At 33.9% G+C, this 17,410-nt stretch overlaps 1 protein-coding gene across 2 annotated transcripts; it reads left to right on the forward strand.

Moving 5' to 3' along the window:
• The first annotated feature begins 6,930 nt into the window (after window positions 1-6,930).
• LOC146935383 (protein ZINC INDUCED FACILITATOR-LIKE 1-like) lies at window positions 6,931-15,490 on the forward strand. Of its 2 annotated transcripts, none has more exons than XM_085750593.1 (17): window positions 6,931-7,206; window positions 7,444-7,484; window positions 7,637-7,710; window positions 7,807-7,909; window positions 8,242-8,344; window positions 8,466-8,519; window positions 8,815-8,877; window positions 9,159-9,208; window positions 9,323-9,398; window positions 9,847-10,038; window positions 10,324-10,411; window positions 10,705-10,790; window positions 10,883-10,990; window positions 11,262-11,306; window positions 11,388-11,476; window positions 14,679-14,722; window positions 15,007-15,490. In XM_085750593.1, the coding sequence occupies exons 4-17, from the start codon at window positions 7,818-7,820 to the stop codon at window positions 15,117-15,119; spliced, it is 1,203 nt and encodes a 400-aa protein (XP_085606719.1). In that variant the 5' UTR covers window positions 6,931-7,206; window positions 7,444-7,484; window positions 7,637-7,710; window positions 7,807-7,817; the 3' UTR covers window positions 15,120-15,490. The 2 variants fall into 2 exon arrangements, with proteins under 2 accessions (XP_085606719.1, XP_085606718.1); XM_085750592.1 differs by having other exon boundaries at window positions 7,650-7,710.
• Window positions 15,491-17,410: the final 1,920 nt, after the last annotated feature.

The following is a 17,410-nucleotide window of genomic DNA, read 5'->3' on the forward strand; positions in this document are numbered from 1 at the left end:
AGCTTCCTTTGCTTGTGCCTTAAGTAATCGAGCAGTTTTCTCAATCTCAGGATCAAACTGAAGTTGGTCTTTTGCAATAGTACCTCGCATAAACAAAGTTCACAAAGACTATACCAGGTGGTTAGCATAAAAAATAATGAATGATATATGTGTATATGTATATGCATGAAAGAATTTTGTGCAAAATTGACTTAACATGACAAAATTGTTTCAATACTTATAATTTAAAATCCGTTACTCCCCGGCAACGGCACCATTTTGATGTAGGATTTCTACATGACATATAACTATATACACGTGAGTATAATATAGGATCGTTTTCCACAGGAAGTTGTGTTAATCATAAGCATTTTCACAATAGTTCACATTAAGGTATCCTTTATAAATTGTTTGTTTTGTAAAACTATATTCCTAAACGACATAAAAGTAAAAACGAGAGAAGATCGAACTATTTCGCTTGCGGTATAAGATAACAATCAAGCATAACAGCAGCAATCTCTCGATCGATTAACAGACTCTAGCTTTATAACCAATATTATCATAATCATTTCTACAACATCCTTCGTGTCCAAAGCGATATCGTTATTTCTAAATTATCGTTTAAACATTCGTGTCCAAATCCCTTAAACGATAACAAAGTCGATCGGATAACTTAATCGACCGTGTCCAGCCTGATTAAGTATCCGAAAGCATTAAGTTCTTGATTAAAAGCAATTATCAAATGTTTACAAACTTGTCAAGAGTGATATAACTTAAGATAGATTGTTATTCTAGTTCTAGATTCAAGAGTTCGTGTCCAAATCATCTTGAATCTCTTTGAAAGCATTAAACACAAGAATAACAACAATATTGAATCATTAAGCTAGAACCTTATACATTAAAAGATCAAAAGATTACATAATAGCTTGTTTGTTTACCTCATTACTACAAGAGTAGATAATAACTACACATAGACATGTATACTATGCAAAGGATGAAGGAAAGATGAAGATTCCATGTCAAGATCCTTCGTGTCCAAAGCGATCTTGAGTTGAATCTACTCCTAAACCACTTGCTTTGTGTTTCTCTCTTTGAAATAGCTCTAACCTCTCTCTTAAAATGTCTAGAATTATCAATAAAAATGTGAATAGTGCTAGAGAGAGGGAAAACTTCTATTTAAATGGGCTGAAAACGTGACATCTCGCGTAAGCGAGCTACATCTCGCTTAAGCGAGTTGCATAAATATCTAACTCTGACCAGTGAAGTCTTGCCACGTAGCCCTTATCCCTGTAGAAGTTGAATATCGCGTAAGCGAGCTGGAAGCGATTCAAGAGCGAGTTCCTGAAATTCCTTTCGACAATGATCTCGCGTAAGCGACATTAACTCGCGTAAGCGAGCTTGCTTCAATCTTTAAACCGCCTTTGAACCTGGCTTGCGCGAACGGGAAGCGAGATGAAAAGCGAGATTCTTTTTTCTCTCGGCATTGATCTCGCGTAAGCGAGTTACACTCGCGTAAGCGAGATACCATTATCCACGAGCGAGATGAAAGCGATCTGGAAGCAAGATGCTAAGTTGCTCTCTGGAACTTTCTCGCGTAAGCGAAATGTGCTCGCGTAAGCGAGTTTTGCTTGGTTCATAAACTTGAGTTTTGGTCCTTGCTTGTCATTTCCTGCATAAATTGGGTAGAATCAGGCATGTAAAGCATAAATGGTATAAATACAACAATTGAAAGCTTTTCCGTAGATAACTTGCACTTATCAATAACAAACCAAAATCTTAATTATAACCAAAAAAATTCCTCCCCCATACGGTAAATTGTTAAGAATAATGCAAGATCCTAAGTTTCAATCTCATCCATCTACAAAAAAAAAGTTATTTTCAGGTGTTCACTCCTATCGTCTATAAGTGATCTCTGCCATTACTAATTTAATCACATGTTAAGTCAATTGTAAGAATGAGAGAATGTTAAATTTGATGACAACTTATAATAAAGAAACCAACAAAACACGTCTTTCCCAAGCATTTAAGCAAATTCAGAGTACAAATTGAAAAGAAACCAGAAATAACAATAGAAAGACAAGTTTTTGGCTTGTTCAAAAAAAAACAATAGAAAGAGAAGCAAAGAAACATAATAAAGAAATCATAAAAGCAACACTAACATTAGATCTCAAATCGAACGGTGACTTAGTGACCAAACACAGTCGGCCCAATGGCTTTCTAGGGGTGTTTGGAGGTCATATTCAGAGGTCGTGGATGAGGTGAGAGACGATTAACCAACGAAGGCTTTGTAATTAATGGTACGACACTGTTAGAATAAAAAAAAACTAACTAGAGAGTTGCTCTTCTTCTTGTGCATTGCCATATATGTCAGCAACATCAAAGAAAGTGACGAGGACAATGTTAGTAGAAAAATTGGTGCATTGTCATATATCAAACCTTCTCCTCTTCCATTGTTTTTCATCCCTTCCCCTCCCACTATTTTCAATATCCCACACCTCCTGAATCATGTTTAGTGCCCCCTCCTCCAATTTTTCAACATCCCACCCCGTGAATGGTGCTCTGTGCCCCAATCTGTGTATCTCTCCATAATTTCTTTTCTTGGATGATTTCAGCATAATGTTTTTTACTTTTATATATCAAGGATTAATTACACATCAATAGAAGGTAAGTGGCCAACAAGCTGCGTCGCTATATATTTTTGGATAGCAAAACCAATTCTTGTAAACACAACGTTCATGGACCTAAAAGACATTGAACTTTATGTAGAAGGTCAACAGTCTCTAGTGTTAAGAAGTCAAAAGTGTCAAAAACAAATAATATAAAAGCATGTTGATTGTCAGAATGAATAATCAAAATGAATAATTCCTAGAAAGGCGTGGAAATATTTTCGCTTCATATTCCTTCACTTTTTTTTTACTTTAGAAAAACTATCTATTAATAAGTAATCTTAAAGCTCAAAAGCAGATATTCTTCAAATGTTACATCTTGAGACGTAGAACTCATGGTGCCGAATTTGAAAAGCGATCTAATTTTGGTATGAGTTTCTTGGTGGGGTGTGAGATAAAAAGGGAGGGCATGAGAACAGGGCCGACCAAAGGCGTAGGCTTGAGGTGCGACGACCTAGGGCCCGGAGTTTTTGAGGCAAAAAATAATTATATGGGGGTGTATATAACATAAGTTGTTGTATAGGGGGTTTATATAGTAATTTATACCATTGGTCCCAAACATGAACAATGTTTTCAACCCTAATGATATTTTTGGTCCCCCCCCCCCCCCCCCCAATATTAAGTGTATTCAACCCTAAATTTCACTATCAAGTGAGACATACAAAAACTTGAATAATCTAGACCATGAAAATGAGAAAATTGATGATAATTCAAGTGTTTCTAATAATGTGTCGAATGCATATACTATTTAAAATTTGGTGATGATAATGAAAAAGAAATTCCTCATTTTAATATTTATAATCAAAGAGAATTAGGAGAATCTTGATAATAAATCAAATGATATTCTAGTTAAAAAGGCGCCTCTTCTGTTAGTTTGATAACTCTTTAACAACAGGGCTTGCAATATTAACATAAACAAACTAATTTCATTACTCCATTCCCAAATCAGAAATTGCATATGGTAAACCAATGCATATGTTTACAACCTAAATAACATCACATCTAATACAACACTGCAACAAGTAAACCAACTTAAATAACAACTCATCTCATACAACATTTCATTAGTTAAACAGGCTTAATGCAAAGTACGCACACACTTAAAAACAATAAAATCCCTAATATTACCATGACATTCACAAGACTTTTCTCCTTCTTCTTCAATGCATCATTTTTCTTCAAAATCCTCGTATAATTTTCTTCTGTCTCTCATGCACTTCAGGATCAAACCATCGGAAGAAATTGCATTTTCTTCTCTGAAAATATCTTCCACCCCCATGGAATCTCCTTCATGGGTTTTCATTGTAACAGCCCAGATGGGTCCCGCACCGCAGTGGGGCCGCCCCACTACCCCGGCACTGTCACTCACAAGCTCAATCACTACCCCCCTTCACTAGTAGTGTTTTTGCCTCCCATGGGAATCGAACCTAGTACCTGGGGATAAGTACTACTTCAATGCATTCCCACTACCAATTGAGCTAGCTCAATTGGTAGTGGGAATGCATTGAAGTAGTACTTATCCCCAGGTACTAGGTTCGATTCCCACGGGAGGCAAAAACACTACTAGTGAAGGGGGGGGGGGGTAGTGATTGAGCTTGTGAGTGACAGTGCCGGGGTAGTGGAGCGGCCCCACTGCGGTGCGGGACCCACCTGGGCTGTTACATTCATCGGTTCAAACAAAACATGATGAGGGCTTTGGTTTTTATTTATTAGAGGACCAAAATCGCTACATTTTGAAAGTTAGGGGGTGAAAAGTGCATTTAAGCCAATTAATTTTGGTTATTTGAATATTCAATCCCATAAATGCTTTAAGTTTTTTTAGAAGAAGCTAAAATGGAATTTATTAATTGAACTTCTTAGTCAATCCCACACAAAGAGTACTAGAAAAGACTACGAGGAAAAAGCTAAAGTTACATCAAGGATTCAATAATGCATGAAATTAAAAAGAGTCAAAAGCAAGCTCTCTAAAAGAAACACAAAACAAGACAAGAAAGTTTCACCAAACACAAAAGAGGGTTAAGCCACCACGTAGTGATAGTTAAAAGCGAAATTTGGGTGATTTGCCTTTAGCCACCAAAAAGATCGTAGTTTTACTTTTTCATGAAGATGCTGAAGAGATTCCCCCTTGCGTGTTGAAAACTCTTGAATTTCTTTTGTGCCAAATGGTTCAAATGCAAGAAAGCCAAATTAAATGAAGAACATAGTAAACCCTCTTTGAGAAGCCACCAATCAAGCCTAACTGAAGTAAATGATTGAAAACTTGAGTTGGATGAACCGTAGTAAAACCTAACCAAACATAGATACCAAACCAAATTTTTCCAAATAAATCGCAAGACAAAAAGAGATGGTAGATATCCTCCTCCTTGCCACAGTTCCATGCACATAACGTAGCATTTGGTTGGAGCACCCTTTCGCTTGATTAAGTTATTTGTAGTTGGTAAACGATTACGTAACAAACGCAAAGCAAATATGTTTACTTTTAATGGAACCTCTCTATGCCAAAAGATATTTGAATGATCAACAGTGATATGTTGGTCCATTGAAAGAAAGTAGTTATAAGCACTAAAAACATTATATTTTGAATATTCATGAAGTTTATAGATCCCTCTCGCACTAACATTAACATGCAAAACAATATGATAAAGTAACATGCAACACTCCCTCAATTTTTCTTCCTCCCAAGCCAAGAAATGTCGCCTCCATTTTTTATCTCCACCACCCTCCTCCCATCCTGAACATATCTTCCACAATCGCCATTTTGTTATCAGCCAAGGCAAAAAGACGACTAATTATGTCTATCAGAACCCCTCCATCTAACCAAGGATCACACCAAAATAAAGTTTTTGTGTCTTCCTCCACGTCATTACATAAGTTATCATCAAACCAATTACCAACTCCGACACCCACCCCACTTCGAATACTAAGTAAATTCTTCCACCAAGATGAAGCAAACCTTCCCCATCACTAGTAGTGCCACCCTCCTCTCCATGTTTTGCAGATAAAACTCTAAACCACAAACTCTCTCTTGCCTCTTTCAACCTCCAACACCATTTACCAAGTACTGATAAGTTAAACTCCTTAATCATTCGAACCCCCAAAACTTCCATTCTCCTTTTCTAAACAAACAATATCTCAATTTATCCAAAATATCTTCTTAAAGTTCTCACGTCCCCCAAAAAATATTTAATAAAAGATTTTCCCCATATTTTCCTTTTCCTAAACCATCCCCATAAATGCTTCAAGTTGAAAATATTTAATACCATTGTCCCCTATAAAAAAAAATTAAACCCAAATATAAAACTCTTTACCGACATCGTATTTGATCATCTTATATAAATATAATAAAAGATTTTTTTTTTGTAATTAGTGGCTACAATATATTTAGAGAGATAAGCTTAATTTTTTTTTATCTGAATTCTATCTTTCTTCAATTTTCCCTTTTAACAAATTTTTCTTCTTATTTATGTTGGTTTTTAGCAATTTTTTAATCACCAATTGCATACCTTTTTCTTTCTTTTAATTTATAATATACTTTCGTCCGTGTTTTTTCCTCCCGTGATTTCAACATTTCAATACAACGTTGTTTGATTTCTCGTCTTATTAAAGTGTTAGTTTGTTTAGATTGGTTCAAAAAATTTAGTTGTTTTTCAAAATATTTTATTTAGATTTTTTAGATCATGTTATATAGTTTAAATTATCATAGGAATCAGTAATTTTGTTTGTGAAACGAGAATGAAGATTATATTGTAAACAATAACGTTCACAAATATTTCTTTTGAAATAAATAACTTTCACAAATATTAAATAGACTATGGTCCAATCGAAAAACAAAAGGCCGTACATTTTTTTTAACTATCATTTAATGAAAAAGGAAATTTGATTTTGAAGGTTGAGAATGGGACCGAGGTGAGTTAGGATTCTCTCTGGTTATGATTTTCTATTTTTTTATTTGGAGAAATAAACACATTCTCTTAATCAAATACATTTTCAAACTTAAATTAAAATTATATTTTTGATGCAATTTTTAATTTTTAAATTCACACAAAACCAACAGCATTTAGTGTTTGTAACAAAAAAAAAAACAGCATTTATTTATTAGTGTTCGTGACCAAATTGCAATTTTCCTTTCTCATGATTTGGTCTTTTTTTGTTACTACGTGTGCAATGATGTCAGATTTTGTAGATCCAATCATGTCTCTTTCAACACAATTTAATGTTACATGAATGTTTGTTATTTTCTTCTCATAGCTCTATAATTGTCCTTTCAGATGTGTGACAAATCTTTGTTATTGTCTTTTTGTATCTTTTATGTCTTTCTGATTAGTCTCTTTCATATTGCAAATAAAAAAACAAAGAATTCGGTGAAGAGGGTCATAACACAAACATTGTAACCATTGTTTTGTGTTGCAAAAAATGGAAGATGGAAATATTGGAGAGACATTGTTGAAGAAAAAGTACTATGACAATTGTCCTGGTTGTAAAGTTGACAAAGCAAAAGAGCTCAAAACTGATGTTTCATTTCGAAATCTCTTGAACATATGGATGGTGGTTTTATGCAGCTGTAAGCTATGCATTGAAATTAATTTTCACTTTGTTAAAGAATGATGATGATGATTGTTCTTTTTAATTTTAGTCATGATAATTAACTAGTAGAAATATAATCACTTATATTATAGTTTCATAAGATAAAGCACATTGAAGCTATTAACACAGAAAAAATCTTAATAGTGATTGATTTTTCTGAACTGCTTATTGATAAATGTCTTATGTCTTATGTCTTTGTTTTTGTGCTTTACAGCTTTGCCTATATCATCTCTCTTTCCATACCTATATTTCATGGTAAGTTTAATAACTTTAATTCATCATACATATTTTAATTTTGTGACATTCTTATTTCTTGGAAGTTTTTCTGACACAATAGGTGAATCAATTTTTGTTATCTAAAGTTTGCTACATTTTGGCTAAAGTATTCCAACATTTAATGTGAACAGTATTTTTATTTAGATAAGAGATTTTAATATTGCAAAAAGAGAGGAGGACATAAGTGCTTATGCTGGTTATGTGGGTAAGATTTATTGTTTTTTTGTAAACTTCCTTTGATGTGTTTTATCTTCATAAGTTCTTTATTTCTGATCCTAATATGACTGTGAATATGTTGTAGGATCTGCATTCATGCTTGGAAGATCTTTGACATCAATATCATGGGGAATCATAGCAGATCGTTACGGTAGAAAACCTGTGGCAATTTTAGGGATTATCTCGGTGTAAGTATACATGTCAATATGTCATTGAGGTTTTCTTCGGTGACGTATTTGAGTTTATCTATTCACATGACACTCGTAGGACTGTTTGAGAGATCTTATGGAATCTACTTATGACGTGTGTCAGTTGCTTTCAGCTGATTTCCATAAGTTTCGATGATAGCTTATGAAAAAACTTGACTTTATTTTATCTTTTGTTATAAAAATAGCTTGTGCATAAGTACTTACATATTAATAGTCTATGATATAAGTGCTAAACAAAGTTGTTTAACTAAAGAGAGCGAATACGGTTTTCCATTACATCATTGATGATGATGATGATTACTTGATTTCAGTATCATTTTCAACACACTATTTGGCCTTAGCACAAGTTTTTGGATGGCCGTTACAACGCGGTTTTTTCTTGGATGTTTAAATGGTTTGCTTGGACCAATGAAGGTACCAATCAACACAATAATACCTAAATTTTTCATCCTTCAACATCAATGAGCAATCATATGTTTGTCATTTGTATATTTTGATATCGGTTAATTTCTGTCACATCCTTTTCTGATAACAGGCTTACTGCTCTGAAATTTTTCGAGAAGAAAAGCAAGCTCTTGGACTCTCAACTGTAAGCTTCTATAATCTTTGTCCGACACCTATAGGGCATTGACACACGTGGTTACATTCGGTTACTTGTGTTTTCTTCAATTATTATTGATGTCCACATGTTAATGTCATGTTTGATGATCGTGTACGTGCCTGCGTTAGCGCTTCCTAGATAATGTCTTTTATAGTTAATTAGTATTTATTGCCTTGAGTATATATAAATTGGCTCTGTTGTATAGTTGATACACACACCATCTCATGTGTCAGGTCTCTCTCATTCAACAATAATAGTTCATAATGATGTGATATGATTTCAGTTCAGTGCAGCTTGGGGCATGGGTTTAATAATTGGACCAGCTTTGGGGGGTTATTTGGCTCAGGTACTTCTTTATTCATTTTCCTTTTGTAATGAAAATAGATCTTGAGAATAGTCTTAGATTTTGGACTTAGAAAATGGCATGAGACCATTCCCAATTTGATTCATAACTTGATGTATAGTGAGAATACGATAGGTTACCTATATATGTCATGATCAAAGATTGAATCTTATATAACTTAGAAACCCTACTTGTATATTCAAACATAGACTTGTTACATGTTTATTTTATTTAACATAGTTTTACTTGTTTCTCTAATAGTTTGTGTGAAAATTATATTGCAGCCAACTGTAAAATACCCAAATCTATTTCCAAAGGATTCCTTTTGGGACAAGTAAGTGAATTTATCTTGATTTTAAGTTTCATTAAATTTTAACAATTTAGTTGGTCGTTCCAAGCATATTGTTGATGTTCCGACTGTCATTGTCAAAACATAATATTGTTGCAGGTTTCCATATTTCTTGCCTTCCATTTCAATATCAGCTTTTGCATTTGCGGTAGTAATTGCCTGCATCTGGCTTCCGGTATGTATATCTGATTGGACACTGATATATATGATTGATTTACAACCATTTATGCTAAACTTAGGTAGTTGAAAAAACATGATCTATATCATTGATTTTGATGTGGTATCAGTAAAAGTAGGGCTATGAATAACAGATAGAAAGTTCTCTGAGATTCCTCTTTGGTTCAGATACAAGCATCCAAAATCAACTCAATTCTCTTTACTTCCCTTTTTATGCGCACGCGAAAAATATATTGACATTTCATAATGTAGCAACATTTTTTGTATAAATTTTTTAGCTCAGCGAAAAATATATTGACATTTCATAATGTAGCAACATTTTTTGTATAAGTTTTTTAGCTCAGCCCTGCTTTTACTTCCCTTTTTATGCGCACGCGAAAAATATTTATTTCTCTTTACTTTACCATCAATATAATTTCTATAAATGCATGTCTGCTCGACTGTAGGAAACATTACACAACCACCCTCTTGGCAATGAGTCCATTGATGATGCTGAAGCTTTAGAAACTGGAAGAAATGGGAAAGCAGGCAAAGACAAGATAATCCAAAAGGATGAAAACCTCTTCCTAAACTGGCCCTTAATGTCATCTATTGTTGTGTATTGCATTTTCTCACTTTATGATATTTCTTATCAAGAGGTACCATTCCTACTTAATAAAGTTAGTTTATGCATATTTAATAGATGTTGTTTTCCCTTTTCTTCTATAAGCACGTATAGAAACACGAACATGACACTGACACATCGACACTGACAATAATCTGAGAAAATAATCTCATGTGTTGGAATCTCAGAAACGCTTTCTATCTGAAGTGTCGGTGCTATAGAGTTTTTCTTTCCGTTATGTGTTATTCTAATTAACTTGCAGCAGAACTGATATTTCATATTATAGACTATAAGTAAGCACCATTCTACTTCTTAATAGATCTTCTCATTATGGGCGGTGAGTCCTAGAAGGTTAGGTGGTTTGAACTTTACAACTGAAAATGTTGGTGATGTTCTTGCAATATCAGGTACATCTTTTATATATGTATGCATCCCTAGTGATTTATTATTCTCTTAGGACTAGCTTCAATTCTCTTACTTAATCAGAACTAGGAATATATAGTGTATAACTTTAGGAAAGTGCTTATAGTCTTTTGTATCATCACAATACCAAACCATAATCATAACTCAAAGTCTTTAAATTTTTTCTGTTCCCTCTTCCTCTTATAACTTCAATACTTAGATATACTTTATTTTGTGCATTCTTTTCACAAGATATAATGCTTAAGTATTGAGCTCTTCTCAAATGATCAATGGTCAGGTATTGGTCTTATTGTCTACCAGCTTTCCCTATACCCATCATTAGAAAAAACCTTTGGACCTGTAAGATTTGCTCGCATCTCCGGGGTAAGATTTCGCCATTCATAGTGGTTAATGCAACTCAGCATTACATTGTTTCTTGTTCTAAAATTGTATTGCTATTTTGTTACCTTATGTAGGTGTTATCCATACCTCTTTTGCAAAGTTACCCCTTCATAGCAATGCTTTCTGGAATCACACTATACCTAGTGATTAATATTGCTTCCCTTCTGAAGAATCTTCTAAGTGTGAGTTTATTATTTTTTGTTTATTTAACCAATCGTTAGTGATGCAGTTTCAAAATGTATTGCATTGACTTCATTAAACATCGAAATCGCGATCGCGTTCTACATCTCGAGATCATACCATCTTGCGATTCATTCTGCCTCCACCGATCTGGAGCCTCGCTTATCACTCATATGCGAGGCTATATTATAACTTAACCTAGACTAGGATTCTAACAATAGTTATTATCTATATTACAAGCTTACCTAATTGTATTACTTGGCTGGATTTCAGGTGACCATAATCACTGGTTTATTTCTTATGCAAAATAGAGCTGTGGTAAACTATTTCATTCCAAAAGTTAAGATTATATATTTTGAGGAAATTGTGGCATAAATGGCATGTTGATTTGGAGAACAGGAACAACGTCAAAGAGGAGCAGCTAATGGCATTGCTATGACTGGAATGTCAATATTCAAAACAATTGGTCCAGCTGGAGGTGGTGCAGTGTGAGTGAATCTTTGATTCCTCTAGCTTTTATTTTACTTATCTTTCATTGTTACAAATTGTGGCATAAACTTGCTTATTAGTACATGTTTTGTAATTTATGCAAAATTTCATGCTAATTTCTTACATGAATGTCTGAATTACTTTTGTGCTAGTACTAGTATTACAATAATCCTGAAGGCTTATAGGCCTAGACTAATATTATAATAAACCTAATTAGGGCTTCTTCTTTGAAGGGTAAATTAGTATTAATTGAAATGGGAAAAAAGGTCATTTTACAACTGTACCTAAGGAGATTTGAACTCCATCCCTTGCAACGTTAAGTTCTTACCATTTAGCTGACACCATGTAGAAGCGAAAAAATTTGACTCTTTTTTATACAAAACATTAGTTATTTAATCAGGTTTTAACTAATCTAGTAGTTACTCAACTGCTCCAACAGCTATCTAACAGATCTCATAACATTCTAGATAATATACCTGAAGCTATCAAATATATAAATAGATCAAAACTGTATCCTCATAACATTCTAGATAATAACATTCTATGAGTTTGTCTATGAGACTAGGAAAGAGGAGTTTAGAGAGGTTTGGTAAGAGCACCAACAACATTTCTCTGACAACAACATTTCTTAAGTGATTTGATTCTCACTATTGCTGAAAATAGCTAGATTTATCGTTCACTTTCTTCTTCTGTTTCTATGACAACAACATAGTCTTTACTCCACACATGAGGTCTTCTTTATCTTGGAGGCAAGTTATCTTGACTGTCAGATTCTTCATTGCTAGATGATGAGTGAATATTCTCATCTGTTTCTTCACTACTAGCATCATCAACATCAGCGTGACGCTCAATATTTGCTTCTTCATCCTGTTGTTCTTTTCATCATTTATGTCAGCTTGCAAAATTGGTTCCTTTCGCTTTTCACTCCAATTCCACCTTTTTGATTCCTCAAACACAACATCTCTGCTGATTATCACTTTGTTCTGAGTAGGATCATAAACCTTGTAACCTTTAGACTCATTACTCCCAAGATGAACACATTTGATACCTTTTTCATCAAGCTTCTTGCTCTGAGCATCTGGTATATGTGCATATGATATGCACCCAAAAACTCTAAAATAGTGAACCGCAGACTTCAAATCACTCCAAGCTTGTTTAGGTGTCATGTCTTTAACAGATAGAGTAGGACTTCTGTTCAGTATTTGAGTGGCCCACACAACAGCTTCAGGCCAAAATATCTTTGATACATCTCTGCCAGATAACATACTCCTCACCATGTTCATCGGGGTTCTATTCTTCCTTTCTGAGACACTATTGTGCTAAGGAGTGTAAGCAGTTCTAAGCTATTTGTTCATACCATGCAAGCTACAATTCATTGAACATAGTAGATGTGAATTCACCACCTCTATCAGTTCTAAACCACTGATTTTGACAAGATTCTTTCTCAACAAGAGCTTTGAAGCTTCTGAATATATCAAATGCACTTAAAATTTATGCTTCCTGCATTTGATGCTGGATTGATGGGTCAACACATATCTGAATGAATGAATTCCAGTTTCTTAGTGGCCTTCCAAGATTTCATCTTTGGAACAACATTATTGTGTTGTTTTCCTACTACACAATCTAAGCACTTTTCATCAACTTATTTCAGTGCTGGTGACCCTTTTACCATTTCTTTCTTTATAAGAGTTCTTAACCCTTTGAAACTGAGATGAGCATATATATAATGCCATAGATTGCTATTGTCTTCTAAACTAAGTTGCAGATACATAGGTACAATGACAGGAGCAAAATATACGAACATTCTATCATAAGACATTTGAGTGCTCATCACTAATCCCTTTTCAGGATGAAAAACTTTGCAAGTATCTCTAAAAGACAACAATTAGGTTCTTATTCTATAACTGGCCAATGCTTTTTTTTTTTTTTTTTTTTGAGGGAAATAACTGGCCAATGCTTAACAAATTATTTCTTAATCCTAGTAAATAATACACATTAGTGATGATTAGTATCTTACCTCCAATGCATAGTTTCAGATTTCCCTTCCCTATCACATGCATCTTGGAATCATCTCCAATCTTGACTGATTCTCTAAATGCATCATCATAATCAAATAGCCAATCTTTAGTTCCTATCATATGATTGCTACACCCTGAATTATGGAATCACACATCTTCTTTTGTTCTTGTGTCATCAAATTCAGCAAAATTTACATTTTCACTTTCCACATTCATTCTGATAGCGCCCGAGTTTGTGACACTTACAACATTCAACAAGTTTTCTTGCTTTTCTTTCTTTTCCACGCCCACTAGCACCAGTACATCCTCTTCAACATCCATAACCCCTTTCTGATTTCGACATCTTCAGATCTTGTTCATCATCTTTCTCTTTGTGAGAATCATTCTTGCTTCTTGACCAAGTAAACTGCTTTGCAGTTCATCCATTCAGAGAGTAATGACATCATTTGATTCTTCTATAGAGCACACCACATAGGTGAATCTTGATGTCCTACCTTGAGATCTTTAATCTTTCTTTCTTCTACAGCTTTGAATTGTTCAGGAGTTGCATCTGATGGTGCCGCAGTGATTCCAGTCTCCACCAATCCGCAGTACTCCTTTGATCGCAACAGTTTCTCCATGAATTCTGCCTAGTGATCTTATAACTCATCAAACTTGGGAATTTTAGGTGGCATGAAAGATCGCTGTTCTGCCATAGCTGAATCTTCAAATCCGTTTGAAGAACATGAGAAAGATTGAAATGAAGAAGGATCTCGAAGATCAATGAGAAAACTGTTTTAACTAACTTCCCTCCAAAAAACTGTGTTTTTGTTTGTAAAACTGAATGTTTACAGACCCTTAAGGGGGCTCCTGATACCAATTGTGAGGTGAATTCTATTCTCATTATTCAATTGAACTGATACAAAGCTATATATAGCACTAGTCCATCATAGAGGTTTAACTAACTAGCTTACTTGGAAAACAAGAAACCTCTAAAACTAACTTCTAACCAACTAACCATATGCAATACAATGAAATATATCTAACACTATTAGGGTTTCTTCTGGACAAAAATATATGTTTCTCGTAAGTAAAATATATTACATATACACTTGGCATGTAGAATTCATTTTTTACTACAACGATATATTGAAAACAGTATAATATATTCAGTTTTCTTCTGCTGATATTTTTATCAATGCAGATTAGCCTGGTCACAAAAACGGATGCATGCATCTTTCCTCCCAGGTATGATGCTCAACTAATTTTAATGAGTCAATACTTACATCACATATGTAACTTTTCAATTTTTTTCTTATTGTATGCTATCTATTTGTAAACAACACAACAATATTTAAGAGTTTAATTCCTACACATAAGTAATCGAAAGAAAAGATGCAACAATAGAATGACATAGGAACTCTTCTATGAATATGACATCAAAATATTGAAGTGCATTTTAACATTAATTTCTTTTACTAGATTTATTAATTACCTGAATCCCTGAAGCTCTTTGTTGTGCATAACTGCAGGCACTCATATGGTCTTTTTTGTCCTGAATATTGCTGGAGGACTCGGAGTTCTATTGATGTTTACACCATTTTTGACTGAAAAGAAGAAAACACCCTCTCAGCAATTACACTAACATAAATAAAGGATATAAATTGAACCTTTTCTCTATAAAAATCCTCTTTAGAGAAAAGGGGTGAGGATTATTATTGCAGATCAATCACAGGACCAGATTGATGCTTTCACATTATGGTTCTCTATCATAGTAGCCTGCCATCGAATATTTTTTTGTATAACCAAGTTACAGTATTCATCGTCATTTAGTAGTGATTAATCTCTGTTGTACGATCTATTAGGTGCACAAGGTGAGTTTTTCCCTCCCAACCAATTTTGTCCGTATGTGATAAGATGCCCAAGTCCCGTATCACATGTGCGTAGTCTGTCATCCTATATATGTGTTGTTGTATCAATCAATAGTATGAATCAATGCAATCATACCTTTTTTTATTTTCCTTGTATGGTTAAACTCGGAAATTTTGTATTTTCTTTCCATGGAAAAATTCTCCTTAAAATAATATTGATACAATCGAATATGTAGTTTTTTAAATATCGCTAAAACAATAAAACTCTTAAAAGTTTAATTGTGGTGCACTGACTGTGTAAATTCAGTTCACACAGTGATTCGATAGTATTGTGTCACATCATTTACTCTTAATCTATTGCTTCGCTCCCTCGCGAAAAAATAACTCAGTGCTTCTATCCATTTTCTCAAAGGTATCAAATATCCCTAATCACCTACTTCCTTTGCTCATGCGAACGCGACTCCCAGTGAATAACCATTGAATTCCTATTGTCTTTATGTTCTAAATACTGTCGTAGAAGACACAATATTTTTCGAAGAATTCGTTCAGATCCTTCACTAGTATCATGAAAAATGGATACAAATTCGCTTGAAATCTTACTTATAAGATTCCGTTGAGAGATACAATTTTTCTGCAGAATTACATGAAGATGTGTTGCACAAATGTAACAAAACATAATTGATTAGAGTAAATGATATGGCACAATACCATTGGATGAATGTGTTAACTGACTTTACACAATCAATTTACCACAATTAAACTCTAATTATATTGGAATGTAGTAATAATTAAAATTTAATAAAATATTCCAACATTTTCTTCTAGCCACCTACTGTCAATGTCAATTTAAAAGCCAACCAGCTTCCACTGCCACCTAAAATTACGTGTAAACGTAGGATTTAGAGTAGTTGAATTGAATGTAGGCAGAAGCCTCATTTGTAACTTCTATATCCAAGGTCATACCTTCTCTAAGGCGGGAATGTGTCATGACTCATGACACCCCCTCAAAGTTTTCCAAATAATGTTTCATCGTTATATTACAAACTTTTCCAAATATTGTCAATTGTATTTAATATCGTAGTGGCAAAAGTTGTTTTGCAAGTGGATGCTTCGGCGATTTATTCTAAAAATTGACATTTTTTGATCCACGTTAGTGTATTATTAATTTATTATTGATTAGGAAATGCAATGAGAATAATCAAATTGACGCACGTCAAGTAAAAGTTATGGATAAGATTATATCCCGCTCAATCATCAACCTTTTAAAGGGTATACAACTTGTTGATGGAGTGGTGGCGGATAATGAGATTACTGATTTGGCCAAAAGACTCTGAAAGATCGTCTCTTTTGAGAAGGCCTATGACTCTATCAATTGGAGTTTTCTGAACTATATGATGAGAAGACTTGTTTTTGGTCCTAGGTGGCATCGATGGATTAGGGCTTGTATTTTCTATGGGAACCTCTGTCATTGTAAATGGTAGCCCAACCGAAAAAATCAATATCCAAATAGCGTTCAAACAAGGGACCCTCTTGCGTCTTTCTTTTTTCTTCTAGTGGTTAAGGGTCTCAGAAGTGTTTCATTTATGGAAAGATATTCTAAGTGTTATGTGCGGTACCGTGGTGCCCTCTTCATATTATCCACGTGTCTTCATATTTTAAAAGTGTTGTAAAAATAAATTCATTTTCAACAAATATATCACTTATGTACTAATATGTGACCACACATTCATTCAAAAATTCATCCTTCACATTGGATTCTTCCTAAATTTAATTGTTGATAGAGTAAAAGAAAATTCTTTTATGTTGTGAGTTGTGTTAGATGAAATAATCTTTTCTTTGCTCTTTACTACAAATAAATTATTTAATTCTTTTTTTTTTCTATTTTTTTTTTACTAGCAGTTTGGTAGTAGGTAACTAGTAAGAGGGTCCAATTGTTGTGTCTAAAGTCATATGATCACATAAAAAAAAAAAAATCACAAATGTATCAATTCTGCTCCATAGTTCATACATTTTCATTTGTCTTTTTTTAAATATTAGGCTAGTGGCCTATAACGTCAATAAAGCT

Source organism: Medicago sativa, chromosome 3 (genome assembly GCF_051527215.1).
Source record: "Medicago sativa cultivar Bolivia chromosome 3, Bolivia_mono, whole genome shotgun sequence".
Taxonomy (NCBI): Eukaryota; Viridiplantae; Streptophyta; class Magnoliopsida; order Fabales; family Fabaceae; genus Medicago; species Medicago sativa.